This window comes from Trematomus bernacchii, unplaced genomic scaffold (genome assembly GCF_902827165.1).
Source record: "Trematomus bernacchii unplaced genomic scaffold, fTreBer1.1, whole genome shotgun sequence".
Taxonomy (NCBI): Eukaryota; Metazoa; Chordata; class Actinopteri; order Perciformes; family Nototheniidae; genus Trematomus; species Trematomus bernacchii.
In genome coordinates this window covers 5,294,402-5,311,062 of record NW_022988097.1, presented here as the reverse complement: position 1 = coordinate 5,311,062, position 16,661 = coordinate 5,294,402, and the positions used below count along the sequence as shown (strand labels likewise).

Below are 16,661 nucleotides of genomic sequence, written 5' to 3'. Positions count from 1 at the left end.
GCCACTCACCACACGTAGCCACGGTTTCACACTGCGGGCGCGTCCTCGTGTGCGCGCTCACGAAGGCTATTGTGTTTTTATCAACAAGGAGACCACCGTGGCCTTACGGGTAACTGAGCTGACCAGCTGAAAGAAGAGACACTGTACCACCATGGGGGACGAACAAGAAATAATGTGCAAGTTAGAAAACATCTTGGAAATACGGTAAGACTTGGCTGCGGAAGAAAGGGAATTGTTGCCAGGTGTGTGACACGTCTTGAGAAACGTTATCTGAGCTAATGTTAGCCGGCCAAGAATGAGCCCCTTGGCTGCGCTTTTGTTACCGAGCTAGCTAATATTAGCCTGTCTGCTGAGAACCCTGTGTTGAATGGGTTTTTGCTATTCTACTTTTAGCTCGTTTCCAAAAGGTTGGGAAGTTATAACCGTTACAGGGCAAACAAGTCAAAGATACAAAGAAGCTGTAGGTTAAGGTGCATTTTCGAACGACACATGTATAAATATTCCAGATGTGTACCAGCCAAATGCCAGATGCGCAATGCTAATTGTTTCGGTCGGTAAGCTAGCTACTTAGCTAGCAAGCTTATCTGCCTGTCACCATCTCACTGAATACCAGTCTGTTTGTTTGCACTCATTTCTTCTTTTCAGACACGCTTAGTAGCAGCGTAACAGACGTGCATAATATTAATTCATGCACTTAATTCATTAATTTGCCGCTGCATTATTTGACGATTTTGCTTAACAACAATGCATTGCGTCTATTAAGTTATTTATTATTTTAAACACATTTATATAAATTCACGACAGAAGGAAATACATTCGTAGTGTTTTAGATCTTGCTGTTTTTTTTTACTGAATTAAAACTTCTCTTTATTTGATCTGTAAGGGAAATAACCTGACAGCTGGTGTCCTTTGTCTGTGCTACTGTCTGCAGGAACAAGACTGTGCAGATGCAGAAGATCAAGTCTCGTCTTAAGGTTGAGTTTGAATCTCTGGAGTCGGAGGAGAAGCACCTGAAAGAGTACAAACAAGAGATGGATCTGCTTCTACAAGAGAAAATGGCACATGTGGAGGAGCTGCGGCTTATCCACGCAGATATCAATGTGGTGAGTGCTACATGCACAGAAAAAGTGCAGTTTGGATGAGTATCGTTAGCAACAGCAATGAGAGTATTGGTATTGGATGAGCAACACATGATAATTATATAGTGAATGTCATTTTAGTGCCTGTATTATTTCCAGAGGTACAACCTTGAAAACCATACATGTTTTCTTCTTCTTTTGAAATACCCAATCCTGTCCTCTCAGATGGAAAGCACCATCAAGCAGTCGGAGAATGACCTGAATAAACTGCTAGAAACAACACGCCGCCTGCATGATGAGTACAAACCTCTGAAGGAGCATGTTGATGCCCTCAGGATGACTTTAGGTCTACACAGACTCCCGAACCTGAACGAAGAGGAGGAGAAGCTTTCCCTGGAGTTAGTATACACACACACACACACACACACACACACACACACACGCACACACACGCACACACACATGCGAGGAAGTTCACTTAAATTATTTGGTACAGCTGTTGCTTTATACAGTTAACAGTGCGTTGACATACATGTTTTATGTCACCTTTAGGTCCCATAAAATGTTCTTCTTGATTCAGTTATTTAAAAGCCAAATAGTGACACGTACTTTTAATCGAAAAACATCTCCAAACTTGTCTACACATGAAACATAACTTTTGCAACATTTGCATATCAGGGACATTGAAGTAGCATGTTTTAGAAAGTGATTGCAGCAACTTAAGATATTTCAGTGTTTCACAACATATTGTTAGAAAACAACTGATGCTATGTAAAAGCATACACAAACAAGAATACACAAGTTGTTTATGTGCTATGCATGGCAAAATGATTGAACATGTAAGGACGTAGTGATTTACATAAGTAAATACAAAAAAAGAAGTACATACAAAAAATAAGTAGTATAACTTTGAAATAGACAAAAATAGTGGTCCAAGAATTATGCCTTTTTAGTACACCACATGTAATCAATGACTTTGGAAAATAAAACCATTAACAGAATGTCTAAGAGAGCCACTATAGTGCAGTCCTTTCAATGTGCACACATTGCTCAAATCTATTATTAACAATGTTTTGGTTAACAAGATTTATGACGATAGTTTACTACTCACATGACCCCATTTGTTGCTAGCAGCTATCAAATAGGCCTATATGAAATCATGCGCAACATTTTTGATGCCTTGGCGCCAGCGCAGTTTGTGGCCGGTTGCAATATTTCAGAGATGACATTTAGGCAGACATGGATGTCAAAGCCGTTATTCTTTGTTTTTTTTGGAAGGGGTTTCGTGGTTGCACACAAGCCTGAACATGCAACCAGAGGACAGTTGGTAAACTGTCTGGTTGGTAATTCATTATTTAAAGTGGACCTATCATGCTATATTTGAATAATATAGTGTAGGACCATACCTATATAAGGCATATTTATACTTTTTTTTTGCAAAATACCAAACAGATCATGCATTTTAGCCATGCCTCATTTTGCTCAATTTGACATTATTTAGCTCTGTGTTTGTAAGGGCAGATAAGGGCAGAACAGCACCATACAGGCCTGGCATATGTACTACAGCGTCTCCAGCGCTTTCGAACGGCAATGTCCGTGGCTGTCTCCTCCTGATTGGTGGAGTTGGCCCAATAGCCGTAGCGCCACCGTCCTGACGTCAGGACAGTGTTCAAATCTAGATCAGTTTTTATCAGATCCGTTGCAGCCCCTTTTTTAGAGATTTGGGTATGGAGGAAAATAGAGAGGGTTGTGTTTTCTGACACTTGGTGTGTTCCCTGGAACACCGGGGACACATATTCATGTATAAAAGACGTACAAAAGTGCATTTTGCATGATAGGTCCCCTTTAAATAGTAAGGGGAATTTGGTTGATGTGATGTCCTCAGGCTAGAAAACAGTCTCACATTTGAGATGAATCCGTTTACAGAGCAAAATAACCCTAAAGTTACTCACAAGAAGGAAATTGACTATCATCTAGAAAAAGAAGGAGAGGAAAACCTAGATCAGATGTCATTAGATTTAGCTAAGAACGTAAGCAGTGTTTGACTGTCAATACATTAGAAGTCAAGGTGTAGTTCTAGGAGAACGATTTGATTATATGTAAAAAAATGTAGTGTTTTGTGAACGTTTAAAGGCCATATTAACATACATCTTTGAGGACAGTCACAAAAAATTACATGAAACAAGAGTACAATCTCAATAACCATTAAATTCAGTGAATACACAATTCTGTAAAAATATCCATTTGATTCATTGTCTTTATTAAAATGACCAATAATCATATTTTCCAGCCTGTATTACTTAAAAAGCAGGGAATCTTGCCTTTTTACTCCTTAAAGTTCAAATGCTCTTTGCCCACAGTATTGCAACAGTGTGCTCTAAACAAGTCATCGCAAACATGATTATAAATAGCAACATTTATAGCTTTACTGATAGTTGTTTTAGGTGGTACCATTGGATATGATTCAGATTATGGCAGAGGTTGTTTATTAGCCGGTTTATTAGTGTGACTAAAGACTTTGAGGATATCTGATGACTGGGAGTTTTAGGCCATGAGGCTGTGGGGTGACTGTTCTTGAAGACAATTTCTGGATCAGATGGTAAGATCAGATTTCTTACAGGTCAAGGACAAATTGCCAGTCCCTTCCTTTCGCCACCATAGAGGTATATGGTTTTTGGTCATGATGAGAAGCCTAATCATAGGACACCGTGGGCTAGAGGAGTTTTTCTTTCTTTCATGTTGCCGTTAAACTCCCACTCAAAGAATATATTTTTATCTTCTGATCATCAGTTGTCTGTAGAACCTGCACAATTTGTGTGATATTAATATTATAATTATTTATTCTGCAAAGTTGAGCAGGCTTTCATGGCCCCAATGTACGCAATTGACAGCGAGATATTTGGATAATCTCAAATTACTGGGACATTGCTGCGTCTCCATTTGCTTACTTCTACTTACAGTTGCTATATTACCCAGATGGTGCAGTCAAAAAATGTAGTGTGAAGTGCTCAACACATCAAACTACAGCTGTTATGTAACAGAAGTGACCAGCTGCCATTGCGGTTGCTCCGGTCAACACCTTACTCGCTTTTTTTTAACCTTTCGATAAATGTACCATCTGTATTAGTCTCAAACAGAAGCCATTCTTAATTGTTGTTGGGTTCATTTAGCACTCTATAAAACACTACTAGCTAGCTAGTAAAAAGCAGCGATTGCCAATCCAAATGAAGACACTGCCATTGCTTGTTTTGCAAGCGTCTTTTGTTGATGCGTAGCAACAGTAGTCTCAACAGCAAATATCTAAAAACCCCGGCCCATGGCTATCAGAAGCTGGCCTTAAAAACTCCCAATGTTCTAACTTACTTTGTACTCACAAGTTGTTAGTGTCTTGATGGTATCGCAGAGGGAACTTGAATCATTTAAGGCTCTTTATTGACAGGTCTTGTAGCCTTTTTTTTTAAAATTCAAGTCCAACATAATTTTTCCTCCACTTGTGTCGAAACTGGTGAGCAGTAAATCCACTGTGAAGCTTCAGAAATCCCCCAAAACACTGCACGCACATCAAGGGGGGCTGACGCAAAACAACAGTCTGACTTCCTTGAACTGAGGATGATATTAAGACTGGAGAGTTTATTTATTTATCTAGTACATTTACAAATTGGACTACTTTTAATGGGAACAACAACCATGTCTGTTTTTTGTTGTACGTTAGGACTGATGTAGAAGATTCGTTTTTATATGAAAGTTTGTTTTCTCAACAAACAGCCCAAAATATATTCCCTGTTTTCCCACAATAAATTGGCCAGATGTTTAATGACCACCTTTCTCACAGTTGAGGCTGTCAGTTTAGTTCCTTACTGTGGTAAATTATTTATGCACTGCAAATCCTTATTTTCTTTCCAAATGAAGAGGGTACGTTGTGAGGAAGTGTACGCGGGCTGGCCCACTGCTGCTCTGCTCGCTGATAGCATTGTTTGCAGGCCGGCTGCTCAGTTGGCCTTGTTTCCTGTGTGAAAGCTCGGACAATGATTTCCTGCGACTAGGTGTTAGTCTTCTCTCTTCGCCTTTTGGTAGTATGCTCTTTACGTCCTCCTGAATGTACGAGTTTCTTAGAAAGCTCTGCCTTATCACTATTCTTCTTCTGTGCTCTGACAGAACTCATCACAGAAAGTGATTTTGATGTCGGGCACATTTCTGGTGCCAGATAAGTAGGGATGTCCCGGTTCAATCTCAAACATCAGTATCGGGTCGATCAAGGCATTTTCTAACTGATCGGTATCTGGCTTCATTCAGCTATCCAGCCTGATCCAATCCTTTGTTTTATGTAAGCTGTCACACAGCTGTTTTCACTTTTGAAGCTTTAAGCACTGCCCACGGCCAAACTGCACACACCATAAAATCGTCTAAAAGCATAATGACTTTTACTGACCTCATCTACATGCACGCATTTATTTTCAACCCTGTGTAAAAATCTTTTGTTGCTTTCATGTTTGAAAGTTACATGAAGAAAGGCAAAGCCAATTAGAATAATTAAATCGTTAATCTTCCCCAAAAGATTTACAGTCGATACAAACATACACTCAACATAACGCAGTTCATTCAGGTTACTAAAAGAGGCTGCAACAAGAACAACTGACACTGAGAAATTCTGGAAAAGTTAAGGAGAAGGTTTGCTATTCGGTTTTATACTTTATTTTGTAATAAATGAACACCTTGGATGCCGGATTTTCTTGGGGCAAAATACAGCTATTCAAAGGTCAAACCGGATGATTTGAATGAGTTAATGTACTAAAAGTGTGCCCTGTGCAGCAGTATTATAAACAAATAGAAGCATTGGATATGGACTTGAAATCAGTAGATACTATCAGTGGCTAAGAAACTTGATTTGCAAATCCCTGTAAATAACAGTTATAGTGCCTACTGTAATTATGTCAGCTGTGATAAAGTACTTTTTCGAAAAAGTTTCACTTTCTTGCAGGGTGTTAAACACATTTTTAGATACTCTCTGAAAGTGACGTGCAAAATGAAGTCATTAGTCTCCTGAAAATGGCTAATGAATGATTACATTTTACCTGCCACTCAAAATATGACCTTTGGTATTTTGTTGTTGGTTAGTGATGTCCATCTACTGGCAACTTGCATATTTTAGCATTTATCCGCAAAATGGTGCGAATATTTCAACATGTTAGAACAAAAACAATAAAAAAAACAGCTGTAGAAATGCTCATTTTAACTTAAATAAAATCATGAATGACATCGATTCAAGTACACTAGTATTAGTTTTGAAATGTGTGTGTTGTTATGTGCTGCTTGAAAAATAAGCTTACATGGACATTTGGTCGATCATGTTTAATGGCGTGTTAATGCTCTACACTTATCATACCGCTTTTTGGAGAGAAACCCGAGAGCAGTAAAGACATGGGATATCATACTTTGTATTTCTGAAAATGGGCCAGTCAGGCAAAGTTCAAGGCTGAATTTCTTTCCCAGCCCTCGGCACTCACGGACACACACATGCGAGCAGACAAACTGCTCACAACCACTATACTTTTCCCCTAGAGTTGTACATATAAAGACGATATGTGAGATTGAGCATAATGTTCTCCAATTTCAGTCTACTTTTCTATTTGCCACTCCACATCTCCTGATACACAGCACAGATGGGATAATCTCAACTGCGATGTGATTCAGAGGCTCTAAATAAGAATCACAGCTAGCCCGGTTTCTCTCTCTCTTTGAACAGTTACTTTGAGAAGCAGAAAGCAGAGTGGCAGAAGGAGCCGCACGAGCCCGCCATCCCAGAATCCCTCGCCGCCGCTGCAGCAGCAGCACAGCAGCTTCAAGTCTCCAGGAAGCAAGATGCACGCCAGACGGCCACCTTCAGACAGCAACCCCCTCCCATGAAGGTAACACTCCTACTGAAAAACTAAAATGGCTGCAACTATGAAAAAAGTCACTTTTTCAAGTTTGATATTGAAAAACACTATCAATGTATGTAACTGTTCTTAGTTGTACAATATATATTAAGAAAATTACCGTACTCAAATATGACCAATCAAGACGAATCACATGACTGTCCACAGGGTAGGTCTCAAGGCCACCAGTGGTTTCAGGACATCTCTAAAAACACACTGCAAGACATTCAAGCAAGCGTGATTTTTGATAAATTGATCAAGCATTGTGTATTTTACTAGTTGCTTTCTCAAAATCTCACGACTGACAGCCGCTCTCCAGGCACACGGATGCAATGCATTGTGGGGCAGTAGAAATTGTGCAGTTAGCTAAGTAGAAGACATCTTGGCATTTCTTGCATACAAAAAATCCACACACACTATTAAGTGTCAAGCAACTAGGTACATTATCCTTCTTGTAAATTGTACGTTATTATGCAAACAGTCAGTTTACAATCTTAAATCGCTAATCATGTTAGCTTTTTGACAACGAAAAGTGTCTGTACTATGCTCTGCACCTCGTAGTGAGTGAATCATACATTGTAATCACCTGAAGGCAGCTTTAGTCAGACGCCCAGAGCAACCATCTGACTAATGGCGCATTTCCACTACACGGCCTCGCTCGGTATGGCTAGGCCTCGTTAGGACTGGCTCACTTTATGGCGCATTCCCATTACAGTTTAGGAACTGGGGTAGTATCTATAGTAACGCAGTGTAGGCGGAGCCGTGACGTCATCTTCAATGAGAACCCCAGAAAAACAACACAGCCGTTAGCTGTTAGCACTCAGAGCTCACAGCTCCTCATATATGTTCAGAAACTAGACAAAAGTTAAACAAGTACAAACCACAGACTGCCTGTGTCATGGTGAATACAGTCGCTGGTTTATTTATGTCTGTATAGGCCGTTGTTGTGAGTGTGGACGGTCGGAGCATATATTGCGTTAGCTTAGCCAATCTCCATTTAGAAAACACGCATTTTAAAAGGTTTTTCGCCTGCCGTCTGTCTGCAGACTTGACAAAGCATTAATTCATGGTTTTTACTAACCGGTATCAGTATGTTGTTACTTCGGCATCATTTTGAAACGTGCATTACAATTAAATCACGGTTAAATATGTCCATCTTGTTGTAGTTGTTGCCCCCTTGCCAGCGATTCTCTCTCTAGTTTAGCATACTCAGCCCGACTCAGCCTGGTTGTTCCTGGCCCTAGAACCACGATTTTATGGGGCCAGAAAAACTGTGAATTAGGACCCGCTAACCGGTACTAGGCCAAGTGGAAACGCAACCAAAGACGGGCCGCTGACGTCACAGCTCTCTTAAACGGGGCTCCGCGCTGTAGTGGAAACGCGCCATAAGTGGTTTATCTCTTCAACACTGCAAGGACATAATAGGGAGTGATAGGTCTTAATGTCTGTCCCCCCCTCTCTCCAGGCTTGTTTGTCCTGCCACCAGCAGATTCATCGTAATGCCCCCATCTGTCCATTGTGCAAGGCCAAGAGCCGCTCCCGCAACCCAAAGAAGCCCAAGAGGAAGCCCGACGAGTAGATCCTACCCTACCTTCAGCCTCAGTTTAACGGGACCTGGTCTGAAACACTGATCCAAGATCAGCCATGTACTTCACAATATATGACTGAAATAACAGATCTATGCTTCAGGGCAACTTCCACAAACAGTCCTCTCTTAAACAAGTCGTCTTAGTACCTTTTTCATAAACTGTCAACTGAAATTGATGGAGGATCTGGTGATGTCATTCTGTTTGTTTTAACTGTGCTTTGGATGTGTTTATATGTAATTGTATGACTTCTATAGTAGGTTTAATAACCCCTAACCATGTAGCTGCAATAATGCAAAAACGAAACTTGATAAAATGCAGACCTTTTTTCCCCATGTTGCCATTGTTCTTTGCCTTAGATATTGTACTGTATTTTCAAATTAGTTTTTGAATGCATGTGTGCTTCCATGGCTGTCTGTCTTGTATTTGTTTGTGCCAATGAAAATATTGAGTAGGCTTAATTAAAGTTAGATAAAACACAATGTTGTTTTAATGTTTACAGTGTTCAAGTGACAACCGGTGGAATAAGAAAAGAAATAAAACCCAGACTCATCCGCTCTGAAAAGTGTTGTGTGTTTAACTTTAATACAGTGATAAGAAAATAAATTGCTGTTTTGTATTAACCTTGTTACGATGTCCTCTTTTTTTACACTCAAAACAAAGGCTAGACATTTGTTTCTGGTAGCAGTGTGAACGTAAACACAGCTGTAGCTGAGCAGTGAAGCCGAGGATCAGCATATGTATTAATGTTTTTCAGGCAAATGGGCGTCTTTATCCATTGTGTCAAATAAAGAGATAGGAATATGTTTGACTCCACCACAACATTGTCCCATCCATTGTATTAACACCGCGCCCATCATACTGCAGCTATCTGTCTGAAAAAGGACAGCGAGGTCTTGCTAAATGAGTTCCTGTAGCGTTTTTGTCAGGGTAACCCCTCATTTCATCTGTTGCCAGGGCAACTCCACGTTCCTTAGCCGTTGCTACGGCAACCCCAGGTTGCTGTGACCCACACATCACCACTTTAGTAGTTCCTTCACAAATCCAGTGAGGGACATTGAAGGGCTTTGGGAGACATTGCACACTCCTGTAACATAAATAATTGTTTCAGTTTTGTGAATAATTCATACGGTCTGTCAAAGTGAAAAAGATATAAGTTGGCAGTTTTTGTTTCTAAGAGTTTGAGCAACACTTACTCCATAGCTCAAGTGTGTGTTTAGTCTGCCCTTCAGTGTTTGGAGCTTTAGTTGTGTCTTCTTCCTCCCGATAAAACTTCTCAAGGCCAGAGAAGCCCGTTCCTGCTCACACACTCTGCAGGCAGCCGATCATGGAGCTCCACATCTGCAGCCTGACACCATAGACTATATAGCCTGACACACAAGATAAACATTCAAGAGGACAAAACTGAGCATTTTCCTATCGCGATAACACACCCCCAAGGCAGAAGTTAGTTGAGAGGGGAGTCACCTGACCCGTCTCATGTCCTCCTTCACAGTTTTGAGCCTCAGCATTGAGAGTAGTTGAGGGGGGACGGTGTGGACTTCGGGACCTTGACTTTTGAGATATTTGGGGGAGGTTCGGTCTCTCCCTCGACACTCTGGGAGAGGGAGGTTACATTCCCCATCATCTCTAAACTGGTCCGCGGATACAACTTGTCTCCCACAGGCGGTCATCTCCCTACCCCTGGCTCCTTTGCGTCTCCCCCTCTCCTCCGCAGAGAGCCGGGGGTGCAGCTGCTGGTTTCGGACACGAGCAATCATTCTTCTGCACAGCGCTTCCCCCTTCTCCTCCTCCTCCATTTTGTGAAAAATACAGAGCGCGGGAGTCACACCGTGACTTACGCTAACGTTATTATAGTGACGTAACTTAAGCGTGTTTGTGTGGGGGGAGATAAACCCTATCACAAAATCGATAGCTTACCAACACCAGACATTTTGGTAAAATATTAACCCACTTTAACCAAAGGTCACTGCTCTCCCCTTTCACCAAGTGCTTGTTTACCGCCCTCTTCTTTTGCGGTTAGCTACAGCTGCACTTCATGCCAACAGTGAACTACTAGCGCCACCTGCTGGCTGACAAGAGGCATGTTTAAATCCATTAAATCCAATGCCTTTCATTTATTTATGCATTTATTTGAAAATTATATTTATTTTAAGTCATGAGTGGTAAACCAGAGGATTTACCGGGAAATATAAAGTGACAAGAATCACATTTACAAGTACAAAATAATGTCTTATACAAAATATAAAATAGGCAAACTATGAGGAAAATCCTTAGACTGTCATTTTTATATACATATTTATTGTTTTGCTATTATTTAAACCTGTGTGTATATATTTGTACATATCTGTATGAGTATTTATTTATATATATAAGTGGGTGTTCAGATGTATGTACAGCATATATGGGCCATTCTACCGAATTGGACCAAAGTCAGGTTGGAAATGTTTTTACATTTTGTATGTTTTTTCCCCAAAACTTTGTCCATATATATTTTGTACCATATCTAAAATTACACATATCTAGTAAAAGAACCGTACATTTTTATATCGTATTTTCAGACTGTATTGGAATGTTCTTCCTCTACCAAAAATGGTCACTACCGAAACATAGTAAATACACTGTAGTAAAAAAGTATTATATTAACCTGTTAAGATTGTTTTACCTTCCCTTCTCTAAATAGTATTTTAACAAATATTTCTTGAGGGTTTTCACAATTAAATTAATAAAAGTGAATTTTTAATCAAATTTCAAAGTTCAATTTATACAATTCATAAAAATCATAATGCAAACTTTCTTTGTAAAATGCATAATACTGATCATATTGATTCCAGAGTTGATGATTGTTGAAATTGAACATACATTATTAAACCAATCAGTATCATATCATTTTAGTTCAATATACTTTATTTTTTTACAAAACATCTAGTGTTTCGGTAGTGACCACAGTATTTTGTTCTCAAGGTTGTATCATATTCCCTCAACCTTATTGCTTAATCTTAACTCATAACGTGCCTTATGTTGAAGTGTGAATGTTTGAAGATACTGACCCAGAATCAGCACTTTAGTAACAGGCTGAAATAGAGGCTAGAATGCATGATCTGTTTGGTATTGTGAGCAAAACACTTCATAGACATGTTTTTTTTTTATATATCTGAGACCTATAATATATGCCTAACAATAGTACAATAAGAGACATTTAAAGTAACACACGGATTTTCAGACTTTACAACACATTTATTTCAAAATGGTGGGATTTACCTGCTTAACATTCCATTTTGTCACTACCGAAACCATCATGTCAATTACCGAAACTAATGAGGGGTTATGTATTGTAACCCTTATTATATAAGCACAGGCGGAGCCCTCTACTGGACGCTATGGGTACTACCCTTTGATCATATCATGCAAGCATTCATCCACTGAGACTTCTATAACCGTAGCCGGCCCCGGGGCTGGCCTACCTGAATGCGTGCACAAACCCACCGTATATAAGGCGGCCACACCTCCCGTTCCCGTCATCCTACTTCTCTTCAGCGAGCAGCATAGGACAGACAGGGCCCCGAGTAGAGGGCTCCGCCTGTGCTTATATAACAAGCCGCTGCGCCTCACTCACCTCTCCCTCGGTCGTAACCGTGGAGAAGTCGGGGCTGCGGCTGACAGAGCACACTCTGAAGCGCTTACCTCGTGAAAAGTGTGCTCGGAAAACAGTGCTGAGGGCTCTCCCCCTCCGCCCATAGGTGGACGGAGAGAGTCCTCAGCCCTGTATGGGCTCACTATGCACCACCTCTCCCGGGTCCCTAAGGAGCACGGGGAGAGCGCAAGTGCCCCATGTCCCACACTCAGACACGCTTACCCCGTGAAGAGAGCTTTTGGAAAATGCTTTTAAAGCCAAAAACCCCCAAAAGGTATGGGACACCATGAAAACCATGACAGGAATGTCATCCTCAGCTAAACCTATTGTGACGGACAATGAATTTTGTTTTGCCAACGAACTAAACACGTTCTTTACCCGTTTCGAGTCACTGGATAATTCTGCAAAGTGCACTGAAATGCTCGAAACCATAATACCTGCTTCCTCTGACAAAATTACCATCAGTGTCGAAGAGGTCAGAAAAACATTTCAGTACACCAACACCAAGAAAGCGGCTGGGCCAGATGGGCGCAGCGGTTTTCTGCTGAAAAACGTTGCTACTGAGCTGGCTCCAGTGTGGCAACCCATCTTTCAGGCTTCTATTGACACGCACACCCATCCCTCTGTCATGGAAAACTTCACACATCAAACCGCTGCCCAAAATTCCATGCCCTAAGGAACATAAGGACTACAGACCAATAGCCCTCACATCAGTGATTATGAAATCACTAGAAAGAATTCTGCTCCGATTTTGTTGTGGAGATCCAGCACTCACACAACAGGAAAGAATGAAACAGAGAGGAATCAATGAAACACAAACACAGAAATAGTTGAGATTAATCATTATTATTTAGTTGCGCACCACCAAACAACAATGGGGAAACATTACCTTGCTTCAACAGCAACCAATCGCAGAAATGGTCCCACAAATATTCAGAAACACAGGACACTTATAGGTTTCCTAAATGACACACGAACATGTTCCCTAATCATGTTTAACGCACACACATTGTCAGGTCTCCTAAACTTGAACGCACCAACATCAGAGCAACATGTAAGTTCCAGATGTCACACACCAACATCCTTATCGTTTCTTAGCTAATGCATGCTGGATATGAACCACTAACTAACAAGACTTTAACTGTATTATATCTGAGGAAGACCTCTCTTGGAGTTCCTCTGACCTTTGCCAATTTACTTAACATGGGTACATCTGCTGTTAATTGCAAAGACCATTGATAATTAGCAAAGAGACTCATGGGCCTCTTGCAATATCTGGAAACTGTAATTAAATTATAGTTATATTGAGAAGGTCCAAGACTTGACATAACAATTTCTTATCAGTACAACACAAGACAAACTTGATCCATACCAATTTAAACATTTACTGTAGATAAACGTAACACCTATGCAAGAGCCCTCTTCCTAGACTTCTCATCAGCATTCAACACAATACAAGCAGACATCTTGGTGTCAAAAATGGCCAAAATGGAAGTAAATCCATACCTGATTTACTGGTATGCTGCTTTCCTCACTAGTAGAGAGCAACTTGTGAAGGTTAACAAAACCCTGTCATCTGCCATCACAACCAATGTAGGTTGGGCTGCGTGAGTTCAGCTGTGCTCTTTACTCTCTACACTGATGATTGTCGTACCAACACACCAAATCAAGTCATCATTAAGTACTCCGATGATACTGCAATAATATCTCTGCTCAGTAACACAGACGACCATGAGCTGCACCAACAGGCTGTAAATCAGCCACTTCGGCCTGTAACAGGCTGTGGTGGATCCCGCTCTAGCTGCCTGGATAGACTGAATAACACTGTCAGACAATCCACCCTGTCTCAGCCTGTCCCTCTCAGGAGCAAAGCCTGGAGAGGTTTGCCCAGAGTGGGTAACGCCCCGATTGCACCTGCCTCTTGAGACACCTTCATCTGTGTCATCTCTGAGTACCACGGCGCCCCAACGCGATCCGGCGCTACTAGGATGACTGACAGACGTTCTCGCCTCACTCTCCCCAGGAGAGGGAGAATGAGACGCAGTGGTGGAAAGGCGTAGAGCAGCTTTCTTGGCCATGGCTCGTGTGCGAACACGTCCACCCCCAAGGGCGGGTCGTCGCTCAGAGCCATGGAGAACCACAGGGCACAGTGGCTGTTGTGCCGGCTGGCGAACAGGTCCACTTCCGCTCTCCCGAACTTGGCCCAGATCTGCTTCACCACCTCCGGGTGAAGCGCCCACTCGCCTGGCAGGGGGCCGCCCCTCAACATGAGGTTGGCCCCCCTGTTCTCCAGTCCCGGGATGTGGAGGGCTCTCAGAGATAACACCACCTCTGAAGCCCATAACCACAGTTTCTCCGCTGTGGTCAACAAAGTGGCGGAGCGGACTCCGCCCTGCCTGTTGATATATGCCACTGTGGTGCTGTTGTCGCTCCTAACCACTACATGTCTCCCCCGAATTAAGGGAGGGGGGGCATGGTCACCAGACGTCGTTTGTGCCTCTTGGGATCTAAACGCAGGCTGGAGAACCACCTCTGCAGGCGGCGCATATGCAGTAACCCGAATGGGACCACAACGTGAGCAGCCGCCATGAGACCCAGAGTCTGCATGACAGTTAAAGCTGTCACTGTTGCCCCCTGTCGCAGCCTGCGAACCGCCCGAAGCAGGGACGCGCGTCTGCTCTCTGACAGGGTGGCGCGCAGCGCGCCTGCATCGAGCACCACTCCCAAATACAACGCCTGTTGGTGAGGTATTGGGGTGCTCTTCTTCCAATTGATCGCAAGCCCAACTTGGTTAGGTGTAGGATCAATTGGGCTGTGCAAAACATTGGCCGTTCCCTGGACCTGGCCATGACTATGAGGTCGTCCAGATAAAAGAAAACTCTCATGCCATGGGCGCGCAGCGTCTGGAGCGCTGTGGCCACACATTTGCTGAACGTGCGTGGGGATAGGGAGTAGCCGAACGGTAACCTGTTGTACTCGTAGGCTACACCCTGGAAGGCAAAAACGCAAATACTTTCTGTGTTTTGGAGCAATTTCGACATGAAAGTAAGCGTCCTTCAGGTCGATGGTTGTGAACCAATCGCCTGGCTGCACCAGTCCCAGCAACTGTTTTACAGTTAACATCCGGAATTTTTTGCGTGCAATGTGGAGATTCAGGCTGCGAAGATCCAGAATGGGCCTGAATTCTCCTGTCTTCTTGGGAACCAGGAAGTACAGGGAATAGTGCCCTTCTTCTCTGTCTTGAGCGCGCACAGCAGACACTGCCTGTTTTTGCAACAGGGCCTGAACCTCTGCCGAGAGGAAACCTATCTCCTCTTGGGATGATAGATTCGCCTCTCTTATGCGGCCCCTACATACGGCAGCGTGCGTTGACGCTTCAACGCTTCTGCCCATTCACTTTGAATGGGGTGACGTCACGATTCGCCGAACTGCATTGTGGGAGCAAAGCGTAGTTTTTCTCGCGGTGCTCGCTGCAAAAGTAGAGCAATGTTCTACTTTTGAAGATGAGGCGGAGGCGTCAGCCAATCAAACCGCGTGTATGCTGGGAGAGCCAGACCGCAGTTCATTTCCTCATATGCCAAAAAATGGAGGAGAAAATAATCGTAACGGTAGGGAATCACCCGGTGCTTTCAGTCCCTGTTCACCTGCCGGGATACAAACCGGAGGAGCCAGGCATGGAGGGAGGTGGCAGAGACAGTGGGTGAAACTGGTAGGTTTTCGCCTGTTTGGGGAGTTTATATCCAGTGTACTTCGTTTGAATGGACAGCTAGCAGGCATAGACAGTATTTAGCCAGCATGGAATGTTGTATAAAATAGCACCATAGACATTAATTAAAAATCGCTTTTTAGACATGAATGTCTATGGTGAGATTCATACACGGGAGCCTTTTTAAAGCCTTTTTACCCGGGGGAGACACGGGAGATTCATGTGATTGGTTGTTGGTCGCGTTGCTCGCGTTAACTCCCCAAGCTCAAGACACGCCCATCGCCAAGTGGCAACGCACGCCGCCGTGTGTAGGCTGCGTCATGCCTGTGAACGGAGGAGGGATGCTGCAAAACTGGAGTGAATAACCCAGTCTCAGCGTCCTGTCCATCCACTCCGTTAATACACAGCTGCGCTTCCATTCCCGATAACACTGCGTTAGGGGCTGTGCAATCAGCTGTGGAGCCGCAGTTATGAAACTGTGGTACTCTGTGGTGGCCCACTCTGCCGCCAAACCTTCCATAAAAGGGAGTTTGGCATGGGGGCTGACACAGAAAAGGGCAGATTTTCTACTGAGGTCCTTGAACGCACGCTCTTGTGGGGCCGCGGCTCTGTCCTAATGCCGTCTCTTTGAAACTGACATTATGGTGAAAAGTGGAATTGTGGAGAGAGATGACTCTTACTCTGGGATAAATGCAATCATTTTCACTGAATGCATTTCTCACACACACATCACTCTCTCTT

General features: G+C 42.8%; 1 protein-coding gene across 1 annotated transcript; it reads left to right on the top strand.

Annotated features, from left to right (window-relative positions):
• Nucleotides 1-9,203, top strand: zc4h2 (zinc finger, C4H2 domain containing). The gene is made up of 5 exons (XM_034121382.1): nt 1-204; nt 932-1,103; nt 1,305-1,477; nt 6,823-6,985; nt 8,460-9,203. The coding sequence occupies exons 1-5, from the start codon at nt 152-154 to the stop codon at nt 8,571-8,573; spliced, it is 675 nt and encodes a 224-aa protein (XP_033977273.1). The 5' UTR covers nt 1-151; the 3' UTR covers nt 8,574-9,203.
• The last annotated feature ends 7,458 nt before the right edge of the window (nt 9,204-16,661 follow it).

What these genes read in the sequence shown, in the direction of transcription:
- zc4h2 (XM_034121382.1), top strand. Translation starts at nt 152, where the DNA reads ATGGGGGACGAACAAGAAATAATGTGCAAGTTAGAAAACATCTTGGAA. An exon ending in GAGGAGAAGCTTTCCCTGGA is followed by an intron (nt 1,478 to 6,822) that starts GTTAGTATACAC and finishes CTCTTTGAACAG; the next exon opens with TTACTTTGAGAAGCAGAAAG. An exon ending in AGCAACCCCCTCCCATGAAG is followed by an intron (nt 6,986 to 8,459) that starts GTAACACTCCTA and finishes CCCTCTCTCCAG; the next exon opens with GCTTGTTTGTCCTGCCACCA.